Source organism: Siphateles boraxobius, unplaced genomic scaffold, assembly GCF_051911475.1.
Source record: "Siphateles boraxobius isolate OS27281-9 unplaced genomic scaffold, OSU_SipBor_1 103, whole genome shotgun sequence".
NCBI classification, from domain to species: domain Eukaryota; kingdom Metazoa; phylum Chordata; class Actinopteri; order Cypriniformes; family Leuciscidae; genus Siphateles; species Siphateles boraxobius.
Window position 1 is genome coordinate 1,283,742 of NW_027508704.1, and position 13,759 is coordinate 1,297,500.

Sequence of the window (13,759 nt, forward strand, 5' to 3'; positions counted from 1 at the left end):
ATTATTTATTAATTTTATTATATGATTTCTATTTGTCAGGTTTTTGTCTTTAAAATGCTCTTGTGTGTAGGACTAATTTCTTACGTATCTCATCCCAAGCCTCCGTTGCTAATTCCAAAACGTCATTTTAGAGCTATTAATGGAGGAATGAGCCACTAATGCAGTTATTAATGCAGTTATTAGTGAGAGAGAGAGAATTACCTGAGTCTGTCTCTCGACAGTGTTCAGCATCAGCGTCTCTAATAGTGAAACTGTAAGTTGATCTGCTTCAAGAACAGCGCCGTTTTTTCCTCGCTAGTGAGAGATGTCATGTAGCTTTCAAGTTGTTGAACTATTTTACTTGACAACACATTTCTGTGAGAGTGTGTGTATGTACTGTGTGTGTGTGTGTGTGTGTGTGTGTGTGTGTGTGTGTGTGTGTGTGTGTGTGTGTGTGTGTGTGCTTGTTTGAGTGGGAGAAAGAGAGTTTGTTCTTTCCGTACCTAATAAAACATGTTCCCTTTCAAGGGAACCTTGCCGCGCTAGCGTCTGTGTCTTCAGTAGCGCTCTTTGTGAAACTGTCCTTGTCATATTTGGTGATGTTTTGTCTTTATATCTGATATATATATATATTAGGGCTGTGAATCTTTGGGTAGGCAGCGAATCGATTCGATTCACGATTCATAGGTTTTCAATTCGATTCAAGAACGATTTTTGCAAATTCAGAAAGCTTCGATTCGATGCGATTCACATTAAAGTTCGATGCGATACGATTAATTCGATTCGATTCTTAATTTTTTCTATGCATTCATAGGATTATTTAAATGCTTCCCCCAATGGGTCTTAGTCAGGGTGTGAATTACACAGTGGTCTTCGGGGGTCAGAGAGTGGGGACAAAAAAAAAACCGACATTTTGTCTATTGTTAATGTTAGTTCATGCAAATTTTTAATTAATTTATTATTATAAAAAATATTTCCAAAGCCTATAAATTAGCATTTGTAGAAATGTAAGCCAAGATTTAAAAAGCATGATGAACTAACAATACTTTTAAAACCTAAATATTTTGTAGGATATGTTAATGGATACACAACCTTAAATTGTGGTACATCCTTCCATTGTGAGACTAAAAATACCATGAACTTTCCCACTAAACCTTAACTAACTTTCCTCATGGAATACTCTTTGTTCTCTTTATACTGAACATTTTCCTATGATTCGAGAGAAAACGCGCCGGGCGTCTACTTTTGCTATAGGCTAGTAACGATTACGAATGCAACTTTAATGCGCATCTGATTGATGGATAAACCACGCGCTTTTATTTCAGTCTAATTAATATTGTAGTTATTTCAGCAGTTTCCTTCGTACATTCAGTTTAATGGCATAAAGTTAAATTTCATTCATGATTCATAGGAAGCGTGTGTATTTTAGGTCTATTTGCGTCTACTCTTTCCATGTAATAAATGCGCACCTTGAATAAGTGGGCTTTTTACTTCAGCTGCTCAGGACGGGTATGACCCATTTCCGTAAAACTTCAGTATCTTATCTTAAAGAAAATAACGGCGACGTTTCCACGCAACGAACGCGTTGTTTCATAGCAGTGCCTGCGCAATGACATGGCAGCTTTATCAATGGCTTGAGCGGTTTGACTCAAGACTTGCTTTCTCGATAGAAAGCTGTCACCTGCTCATGTGAACATCAGTGGCTGTCCTGAGGAGAGCTCAAACATGGACTGCTCAAAAATCTGTAGATGAGAGCTATATGGGACCGAGCGCGAGCGAAATCCAGTGAAAGATGGTAAAGAGTGCAGCAAGTATCTGTGAAGGAGAGCTGGGAGGACGCCAAATGACATCACACAAGTAACGCCTCCATTAATTCACGCATGTAGTCATTTAATGTTTACATATTGTAAAGCACTGAATCGCAATAGAATCGCAAATTATTCGATTCTTAGCATTTTAAATCGATTATTGACCGAAATAAACGATTCACGATTCAAAATACAAGTTTCAAGATCAATGCATATGCATCGTCAGGATTTGTAATCGATGCATCGAGAAAACGAGTGAATCGTTACACCACTAATATATATATATATATATATATATATATATATATATATATATAATGTCATGGCGAGCAAACAGCAGTTCAGGATGTGTGTGTGATGCTTGTGTTTAACACTAGCTGTGTGCTTTCATGTTGTCATGTTTTGTGTGAACACGTGGCGTATGAGTGTTCTCTTTGGCTGGTGTTCACGTCTGGGTTTGTGTGAGCACACGGCTTGTGATTTGTTTTACTGGTCATGTGCTTGTGTTTTAGTCATGTTTGGTGAGAGCACATGGCTTGTCATGTGTTTCTTGTGCCATGTGCTCTCCTGTCGATTGTCAAGCCCCGCCCATCTCGTTACCTGATTATTGGTTCATTAGCCCCACCTGTCCTCCATTGTTACCTGCTTTGTTTGCTGCCCTATTTAGACCTTGTCCACACGGACACGGGTAATTTATTTATTTATTTAAGGGGTTTTTGCCTTGCGACGTCAGAGTGTGCGCCGCTATCCGCTGTGTTTGACGTCAGAGTGTGCGCCGCTATCCGCTGTGTTTGACGTCAGATTGTGCGCTGCTGACTGGTGTGGCATGCTCTTGACAGCGCTTGATAGCGTGTTTTTGCGTTTTCATGTAGACAGAGATTTTTTTTAAACCAAGTTTTTTTAAACTTTTTTTTAAAGGCAGGAGGAAAAACTCCGGTTATAAAAATAACCGTTTCCGTGTGGACTAGGCCTTATTCGCCTTGTGTTTTCAGTCCTGTGCTGGCTCGTCGTCGTATGTTTACCCTTGTTTGTTCCTCCTGTGGTCAAGTCTTCCCCCTCAGGTAGTTTTGTTTCTATTTTGTTTTATTTTTATTATTAAAATAAAGCCCGTCAACTCTGCACCCGAGTCCTCGCTCCTTTCACCACCCTCACACCTATCAAGTATAGTATAATATAATGGCACGGCATGTGCTTTATAACTCAAGTCTTCTCAGGCTTTGTGTGAGGAACAGACTGAAAAACCCACTATAATAAAGAAAGTCTTGGCTATTACATGAAAACACAAAGTGCTGGGATGGATGTCAAGACTTTCAGTAACAATATCTTACATTTCAGTCTGTAACTCTATATCGTATGGGTTTAGAAGACTTGGAATTTACTCGTATGGATCACTTTTATGCACTAGCGGCGCCAGGAATTTGATTGTAAGTGGGCCTCCAGAAAACTGGATGGGCCAGTTAAAATAAGCAACAAAAAAAAAAAAAAACGGGTTCCCCTTGATCTCGGTTTCAGCGCTTTTCTGCGGCACTGAGGACAGCGACTCAGTAGCCTATGTGTGGCTCTTGTGTCGCTGTCCTCAGCTCAGTGCAGTAACGTTAGGTATCGCACACTGTACGGGCACTTTTATGGCGAGCAATATTGTGATGTTTAAGGACATTATGGAATTAAGAGAATGTCTGTACTATGTTATGATTGTACTGTACAATCAAATACTGACTTTGCAGTCTGAACACACTTTACCTCAGAGCGTCCGTTAACTGAATGAATTGAGAATATCAGCTGAAAATCCGATAACATCAGCAATTTTCATTCAAGCAGCTGATTTCTGTAAATGAATATAAAACTAAATCTATATTGCAGCACAGGGTGAAGTCAGTATACATTAACGACGATTTGAGACAAATACATTTAAATTTAATATAAAACAAAATAAATGGCGTTCTGTGGCGCGGCAGGATTTTGAACAAGGTCCTGAGCTGTTGCTGGGCGCCGCCGGTGTGTGTACACTCATAGAGAATAAAGTGTTCGAAGTCACACGTGGGGTAGAAGCCGCTGATTGGTTGAGAAGCTTTCACTCAAAGCTTTCCTCGGGCTGCTTATTGGATGAACTGCTAGAATGAAACTCACTCACTATAGGTCTGGGTGAAAATGGGCGGACCCGGACCTAAAATGGGTGGGCCCAGGCCCACCCGGGCCCAATGGTAGCACCGCGGATGCTTTTATGATGATTTGCACATTTATTCTCTGTTATTTGCCCAGACAGCAACATAATGTCGGCCCAGATCCGGCCCACCTTTGGTAGGCGTTGAATCCACATGTACCGGATGTGGGCCGGATCTGGGCCGACACTATGTTGCTCTCTGAGTGGTTTTAAGTCTTTCTAATGTCTCCTAATGTTTAATAGTCTGTGTAATAGTCAGTCGATCACTGTTTTGATTCTTTTTGTCTTGACAATCTGACCTAATATTAAAGGGATAGTTCACCCAAAAACTGAACTCACTCGAGGCCCACAGAGAAGGAAATGAATAGTTGAAATAAAGTTGTTATTTTTGTTTGTTTTCGTGCACAAAAAGTATTCTTGTCGCTTGATAAACTTAAAATTGAGCCACTGTAGTCACTTGGACTATTTTAACGATGTCTTTAATGACTTTTCGGGGCACAAGTGTCAATCCCTTAGAAGCCTATGGAAGAGTGATCCAGCTCTCAGATTTAATCACAAATATCTTAATTCGTGTTCGGAAGATGAACGAAGGTCTTACGGGGTAGAACAACATGAGGGAGAATAATTACTGACAGAATTATCATTTTTGGGTGAACTATCCCTTTAAGCAGCTCAATCTCATCCAACACACTTTTGTCTATTAGAAACAATTGTCTATTGTCTATTATCTGCTGGTTTGAGTCTTTCACCTTGAGTTTAAAGACTCGGCTCTGACCGAAGCGTACAGAAATGAACAGATTTGTGCATCTGACCTCATAACCACGTCTAAGTCGGCACAGCGAAAGGTGTCTTCCCTTCAAACCGCAAACCTCAGACTCTGAGCCTCTGACTGACGCCTCGTGGGGTTTCAACATGCATCTCTGAGAAGAACAACACAATCCTGATCCTGTTTGCTGTTGATAGAGAATACAGCTCTTCTCTAGAGACTCTACATCAACTCGTTTCCACGGCCGAGCCGCTGAGGAATATTGTTTGTTCAAGTCTCATTAATCAAAGCGTTATCAAATATATATTTACCGTAATCGCAATTAATTGCATCCAAAATAGAAGTTTGTGTTTACATAATATATGTGTCTGCTATGTATAATTATTTAGTATATACTGTATAATTACACACACACATGCATGTATATATTTGAGAAATATTTATACTGTATATATATTTATATATAAATAACACATTTTTATTAAATATATACATGCATGTGTGTGTATTTATGTATACAAAATATTTATACACAGTACACACACATATATTATGTAAACACAAACTTTTATTTTGGATGCGAATAGCCGTTGCACAGCCCTAAATTAATTAAAATAAAAAATTAAATAAAAAATAATTAGATAAATAAATAAAGACCCCTAAAAGTGTCAATATATGAAGCGCCTGACGGACCCATTTAAAGTCCCTATATAGAAGATTTTAGTCAAGAGCGCAGCCGGTTCAGATGTGGAACACACCGCATTTTGTTCAATCTCTGAAAAATCATGATTCTGTTTGTGCTGCATATGGAATCATGTTGTTTAAATGGATAGTTCACCCAAAAATGAAAATTAGCCCATGATTTACTCGCCCTCAAGTTATCATAGGTATATATGACTTCCTTCTTTCAGACGAATACAATCAGAGTTATATTAAACAATTTCCTGGCTCTAATAGATGCACTTTTATGACGGATAGATGCACTTTTATGATGGACAGATGCACTTTTATGATGGACAGATGCACTTTTATGATGGACAGATGCACTTTTATGATGGATAGATGCACTTTTATGATGGACAGATGCACTTTTATGATGGACAGATGCTTTTTTATGACAGACAGATGCACTTTTATGATGGACAGATGCACTTTTATGATGGACAGATGCTTTTTTATGACAGACAGATGCACTTTTATGATGGATAGATGCACTTTTATGATGGATAGATGCACTTTTATGATGGACAGATGCACTTTTATGATGGACAGATGCACTTTTATGACAGACAGATGCACTTTTATGATGGATAGATGCACTTTTATGATGGACAGATGCACTTTTATGATTGATAGATGCACTTTTATGATAAATAGATGCACTTTTATGATAAATAGATGCACTTTTATGATAAATAGATGCACTTTTATGATAAATAGATGCACTTTTATGATAAATAGATGCACTTTTATGATGGACAGATGCACTTTTATGATGGACAGATGCACTTTTATGACAGACAGATGCACTTTTATGATGGATAGATGCACTTTTATGATGGACAGATGCACTTTTATGATTGATAGATGCACTTTTATGATGGATAGATGCACTTTTATGATGGACAGATGCACTTTTATGATTGATAGATGCACTTTTATGATGGATAGATGCACTTTTATGATGGACAGATGCACTTTTATGATGGATAGATGCACTTTTATGATGGACAGATGCACTTTTATGATGGACAGATGCACTTTTATGATTGATAGATGCACTTTTATGATTGATAGATGCACTTTTATGATGGGTAGATGCACTTTTATGATGGACAGATGCACTTTTATGATGGACAGATGCACTTTTATGATTGATAGATGCACTTTTATGATGGATAGATGCACTTTTATGATGGATAGATGCACTTTTATGATGGACAGATGCACTTTTATGATGGACAGATGCACTTTTATGATTGTTAGATGCACTTTTATGATGGATAGATGCACTTTTATGATGGACAGATGCACTTTTATGATGGATAGATTCACTTTTATGATGGACAGATGCACTTTTATGATGGACAGATGCACTTTTATGATGGATAGATGCACTTTTATGATGGACTGATGCACTTTTATGATGGATAGATGCACTTTTATGGATTTCAAAACAGAAACGGTTATTCACTGCCATTATAAAGCTTGGAAGAGTCACGACATTTTTTTATATAACTCTGATTGTATTCGTCTGAAAGAAGAAAGTCATATACACCTAGGATGGCTTCAGAGTGAGTAAATCATGGGCTAATTTTCATTTTTGGGTGAACTATCCCTTTAAGAAGCGTAAATCTGATTTGATGTTCATGATTTTAATGCTGTTTGCTTCTGCTCCCTCAACAGCCCAATCTCACGCTGCACTCGGCCCGGCCCGATCTCCCAGAATGCTTCCAGCTGTCGGTCCTGCCCTGGGCTCCCTGCATCTACCTGTGGGTCACCTCACCGCTCTACATCCTCTACCTCAAGAGGAACAGCAGAGGATACATCATGATGTCTGTATTAAACAGAATCAAAACGGTAAGAGATCTCAACATCTCCCTTACAATGTATTGCTAATGTCCCCATTAACGTAATGCAATCATTATTACTAGTGGTGCAACGGATCACAAAATTCACGGTTCGGATCATTTATTGTTTTTGAGCCACGGATCGGACCATCAAAAAAAATAAAAATAAATAATAATATATATATATATGGGGGGGTTGCTTTTCATTTATTACTTAAAGCTCACTTGAAGTTCTTCAATACCACATCAACAACTACTAGCCTAACTGATAAAGTTTAAACATTATAGACAAGTGAACAGTCAGTAATAAAATAAGAACAAATACACAAATTACAAGTAAAGATGAATACTATATAACAAAGTTACAAAGTCTAATAGTAGTACAGAAATTAATAATTAAGCCTAAATGTTAAATTACACTATTTGTTCACTATAGAAATTAAATATAGTTTCATCTTTGTTAAAGCTGTATTTTGCTGTTTTATTAACATTAATGAGACAGACAACAGCAGGAATATTAGTCTACTGTCACTTTAAGACCGAATAAACTGACAAACATCCGGTTTCTTTCTCAACTGTTCACTCACGACAGAACCGAGAGAATACTTACCGAGACGGTATTTAGACATCATTTTGAAATAATTTTGTGTTTATGTGTCTTCATGTGTTTATGAAGAATCAATCTCTCTCTCAGTCCCGATCTCTTCTGTGGTTAAAATGGTTTGAATGTGTAAATTGGCAAGAAAAAAACTGTCAAAATTATAAACTTTCACTCTATGATGGTTAAATTTAGCACTTAATCCACTAAATTTCCTTACCTGAAGGAAATATAGTGGACGTTTCCTTTTTTTTCCCTTCCTATACTATCTCTAAGATGAACCTCCAACTAAAACGTATCAGAAAACTACGTTCCATGATCAGTGTATAAATCATGTTTGTTAACGTTAACGTTTTGAGGACAGGACGTTATTAAAGACCAGGGGCCTCATTTATATCTGTTGCGTCGCACAAAACAGGCCCTGAAAGAGCGTACGCCACTTCACACGCATTAGTTGTGACTTATAAAAACTAACTTGACGGGAGAATGTGTAAATACGTCTGTAAGTAACTCATGCGTATGAACATATGGAGATCTGAGGGACTGACGGCAGATGAAGGAAAAACACTTTAATATTCATTATAAGTCCTAATCATAAACACAGTCCATGTTCACAATGCATAAAATAATTATTTAAACTATGTTTAACTATGTTTATACACATTTAGATTAGAGCCCGACCGATATGGATTTTTGGGGGCCGATGCCGATACCGATATTAGGGAGTAAAAAAAGCCCGATACCGATATATCGGCCGATATTATTTATGTGTATATTATAATACAGTAGCAATATTATTTATGTGTATTATAGTACAGTATACCAGTCAAAAGTTTGGACACTTTCCTATTGGTGTGTACAAACTTTTGATGGGTACTTTACACAGTAGCTATAAACAGAATAAATATATTTTATAAACACGTTTTGCAATGATCACTCAAATGTGGTAATCAAACACTTGTGTGACACAGATATGTAATGGAGGCAGGGGGAATGATAGAATGAGAATTATACAGCTGAGCTGTAACCAAACTAGTTTGCATTGCATGTTATATTATATTATATTATATTCTAAATACTGTTGCATAATCTTCACTAACGACGACTTTGTCTTTTAATTTAGTCATAACTTGTATCAATAAATATATAAAAAGTGTCACTGACAAAACCTTATTATCTTCTATTTTTACTCTTAATTCCTCTAATCTCTACCAGTGGAGGAATAACTCAGATCTTTTTACTAAAGTAAAATGAATAATATCATAATGAAAACGTTTTTAATTACATATGTACAGTACTTTTATACTATTTTAAATAATTAGTAAGCAAAATGTACTAAACGTGAAACTAGGCTACTCTTAATGCAAAATGGCCCTATATAAAGTGTTATAATTATATACATTTTTGGAATATTGCTTGATGTTGTAACGTAGCGTTATCAGGCAGAATGAGCTTTAACACTGTGTCTACACCGGACGCGGCCGTTACTGCTCGCGTCGCAACAGCTGTTTACCCGAGACAAAGCAGAATCAGTTTACTGTCGGAGATCGCTCGCGCCACGCATTTTAATCAATGTTTCATCAACCAATTGCCTTAATAAATAAGAAGAAGGCCTAAATATAGCAGACAATATAATCAGGACTTCTCAGCTGCGCGCTTGCAATAGTCACAAGCTCACACAATACGTGACGGAGGCTTGTAGCAGAGAAATCAATTCTGTGAATTACACTGCGCAAATCACAAGTAGGCTACTACCCACCGGATGAAGAAGGGTTGGCTCTCAGTCTCCACAGGCTACATAAAATATTCATTTTATTTTATTTTATTTTATTTTTCGGGTTTGCATTTATGAGGAAAAAACAATGTTACAGACGCGACAGTTCAGCACTACGGACGTGAGCGCTCTGAAAGCGGCACTAATGCTTTGAAACTTTCACATAGACATCAAACAGAAAGCACAAAACCTTTCGTTTCAAAGTGAATTTCGTTTTGTATTAATTGTATCTTAATTTTAATCAATGTTTCATCAGCCATTTGCCTGGATTTAATTTATAAGAAGTAAATATATCAGACGATAGATAATCTCGACACGGAGGCGCCTGCGGGTGAACTGGAGCTCGTCTCATGAACCGAAACTCAGCGTATAGACCTGAGAATTGAAATATATCTATATTGAAATGTCTACTTTTAAACAGAACAATTCAAAACGAAAGACAGACAGACTCATGTAATCGTATGAAATGTGCATTTCTCTCTGGCGCGCGCTCACTGAAGATCGCGAGTCAGCATCATCAACTTCATCTTTGGCTGACACTGACTGAAAACACTTGTTTATTAATAAACAATTAAAATGTCTCCTTGCTATATTTGTTGTATTCATAATCATTATTTTTGCCAGTTCTTGTGACAGCTTTTAGGTGCTTTATTGGCAGCGCCACCCTTACATGAATCACCGTACCCGCATTTTTTAAAATATTCATTTATCGGCCATTATAAATGCCGATACCGATAGTTAGGAAAATGCCTAAAATCGGCCGATAATATCGGCCCGCCGATATATCGGTCGGGCTCTAATTTAGATTAAATATGCCATTCTCATTAATGTAGATAAGCACTTAAATTACATCAAATCATCACGAGAAGATACAACATTTTTTATATTCTTCTAATACATATAAATATCTGTAGTGGATGCGCTGCGCTCGAACACTTTTCCCGTGGCATACTGCGTTTTAATGTGTGCTCAGCGCATGATAATAGCAGAACTCATGGACTGAGGAAATACTTTCATGCAAATAATGATCAATAATGCACAATCTGTATCCATTGGAAATATAAAAATTAAAAATACTATTTGGCCAGTGGAAAAGATTGAGAAAAACTTTCTCTGAAATGTATTTTATACTATTTGATTTATTTATTCAAAAACAAGGCGAGGATCGGCAACTAAATGATTTTTCGCAATGTAATGTGACGCACATGCGTATCTCATAATGTCTTGTACCGTTAAACATGGTATCACGTGCATGAATATGCATATGCAAATGATATGCAGATGTGGATTTGCATAGTAAAACGAGGCTTTGTAGCCTCATATATGGTTATTTCGGTGAGGATCTCAATCTGACTGGGTTTATAAAGGGCATTTTCCGCAGGTTCTGGCGTACGCACCACCTCTATATACGTCTGAATATTTTTGCTGTACAACATTTTTGGCTTTCGGGCGCACGTACACTTTTAGTGAGGATCCTACGCACAGATTTATAAATGAGAGCCCTGATAACTGTGAACAAATGCTCTATTACAGATACAGATAGCTTTATTAATCCCCAAAGGGAAATTCAGTTTCTACAGTACACCGTCTATACATACATACATACGACCAATCACACAGCCATAAAATGTAGAATGTAGTGTATAACAAGGGTAACATGATAGGGTCCGGGTCCAAGGACAGTTTATAAAAAAATATTTAAAAAATTAAAATAAAAGGTTCTGAATCCGTAGCTCCTAAAGTGCATAATGCCAAAAACAGATCAGTCCATAATTATTTCCTCAGCTCAATATTTAACAGACTGATTCCTGAGGGAATAAATGATCTTCCATAGCGGTTAGTCTTTCTAGGGGGCTGCAAGTATTAATGTCACTGGAAGAACGTTAGCTAAAGAATGTTCCCTGTATGTTTGTGGCTTCAGTTCTCTGTTATCTGTTTGTAATGATTGATTATATTTATGTGTGCAGGCTCTTGGCTTGATATTGTGGATCGTATGCTGGACAGACCTGTTTTCTTCATTTCATGAGATGAACCAGAATCACATTAGACCCCCAATATATTTTGTTACACCTTTAATAGTTGGCATGACAATGGTAAGTGAGAACATCTTGCTTGTGTCTGATCTAAAAATCATTTACAATGAGTTTTCAGACCTCGAAACTTCACTGAAACCAAGACTTATTGGTTGACTTTTTGGTGACAATTGAAATATAAATAAGGCAACATCTCAGAGTGTTGAAATTTTGCAGGCATATTCATGACCCTAAATGAGAAATAAACACACATTTTCAAGAAAAACATCTCAGGTTAACCAGTATTTCCACTAATTGAACACTAGACACACTATACTAACTTTATAAATGGACTTGAGGGGGGGAATTAACAGCCTAATAAAATGCATGATACGACTCCATTACAGTTTTTTACGATCACTATGACAATTTTTTAAATACTTTTAACAATTTTCCTAAACTCTTACCACAGTTAGCACAGCTTCCGTTATAGAGAGGCTTTAAAAGAAACTGCAGTGCAAAACACAATCTATGATCAATACAATATACTGTCGATTGTACATGTAAAATAATGCAGTTTCTGATGTTAGTGTTTTTATGACGTTATGCTATGATTGACTAAATGTTCCTGTTGGACGAGAACATGTGTTAGTGTTTTGGAATAATTATTTGATTTTGAGACGTGTTTGCAGTGTTTTGGTGTATTATTGTATTTTTAGTTTACAATGTGGGATTTTGAGCCTGTTTTGCCAATTGTGTGTTGTAGGTGTGTAGGTGCGTTAAAGGGATAGTTCACCCAAAAATGTAAATGCTGTCAGTATTTACTCTCCCTCATGTTGTTCAACCCCGTAAGACCTTCGTTCATCTTCGCAACACGAATTAAGATATTTGTGATTAAATCTGAGAGCTGGATCACTCCTTCATAGACTTCTAAGGGATTGACACTTGTTCCCCGAAAAGTCATTAAAGACATCGTTAAAATAGTCCAAGTGACTACAGAGGCTCAATCTTAAGTTTATCAAGCAAGGAGAATACTTTTTGTGCGCAAAAACAAACAAAAATAACGACTTTATTTAAACTATTGATTTCCTTCTCTGTGGGCTTGAGTGAGTTCACTAGTGTAACAGCGCAGCGCTTCTGTGTTGTGCGTCACACGCATCACACACATGACCAGCGTCGGCCAATAGTGAGCCTACGTTTCGGTATTTTTGTTTGTTTTTGCGCACAAAAAGTATTCTCGTCGCTTGATAAACTTAAGATTGAGCCACTGTAGTCACTTGGACTATTTTAACGATGTCTTTAATAACTTTTTGGGGAACAAGTGTCAATCCCTTAGAAGCCTATGAAGGAGTGATCCAGCTCTCAGATTTAATCACAAATATCTTAATTCGTGTTCCGAAGATGAACGAAGGTCTTACGGGGTTGAACAACATGAGGGAGAGTAAATACTGACAGAATTATCATTTTTGGGTGAACTATCCCTTTAAGAGTTTAGGAAAATTGTTAAAAGTATTGAAAAAATTGTCATAGCGATAAAAATTGAGTGTCCAAAAGTCATCTATCTCTGCCCAGAAGGTCGTGTAAAGCATTATTTCCTCTATTCCAGTTGTTAGCCACGTTCCTGATCCAGTTCGAGAGGCTGAGAGGTGTGCAGTCGTCCGGTGTGCTCTTCATATTTTGGACGATCTCAGTGTTGTGTGCCATTGTGCCTTTCCGGTCCAAAATCCTGCATGCCAATCGAGAGGTCAGTGCCGAAACCCATCAGTACATTCGTTTCATCTAGATATTCTAGTAGAGTAGTTTGTTTCTGTCTAAAATTGTTCATCTCTCGGTAACTGTTTTATTTTCACATGCATCTTTTGAGCCGCATGTTTCCTCAGCTCTGAGAAGAGTTCGGTTCAGGGCTCGAGTGTTTTGAGAGAATAGTTCTGCTGTTGTTCCTTAAACCTGCTTAAGACAGCTTATCTAACTCACAGAGCAACACACAGCTCAAGGCTGTCACTCCACTAGTCGAATGCATCTGATTCTTGATCCTGGTTATAACAAATGCAATCTGATTTTGAATTTTGTGCAATATCATTTATGCATACC

General features: G+C 37.3%; 1 protein-coding gene across 5 annotated transcripts in view; it reads left to right on the plus strand.

Annotated features, from left to right (window-relative positions):
* Positions 1-13,759, plus strand: part of abcc3 (ATP-binding cassette, sub-family C (CFTR/MRP), member 3) — a 111,898-nt gene that overhangs the window by 19,926 nt on the left and 78,213 nt on the right. For all 5 annotated transcript variants that reach the window (XR_013207669.1, XR_013207656.1, XR_013207663.1 and 2 more), the window contains exons 2-4: positions 7,121-7,294; positions 11,624-11,749; positions 13,275-13,412. Coding sequence is in view for 2 of the 5 variants with exons in the window: in XM_077245659.1 (XP_077101774.1) it covers positions 7,121-7,294; positions 11,624-11,749; positions 13,275-13,412 (438 nt within the window). In the remaining 3 variants the exon portion in view is untranslated. The remainder of the gene's footprint in view (positions 1-7,120; positions 7,295-11,623; positions 11,750-13,274; positions 13,413-13,759) is intronic.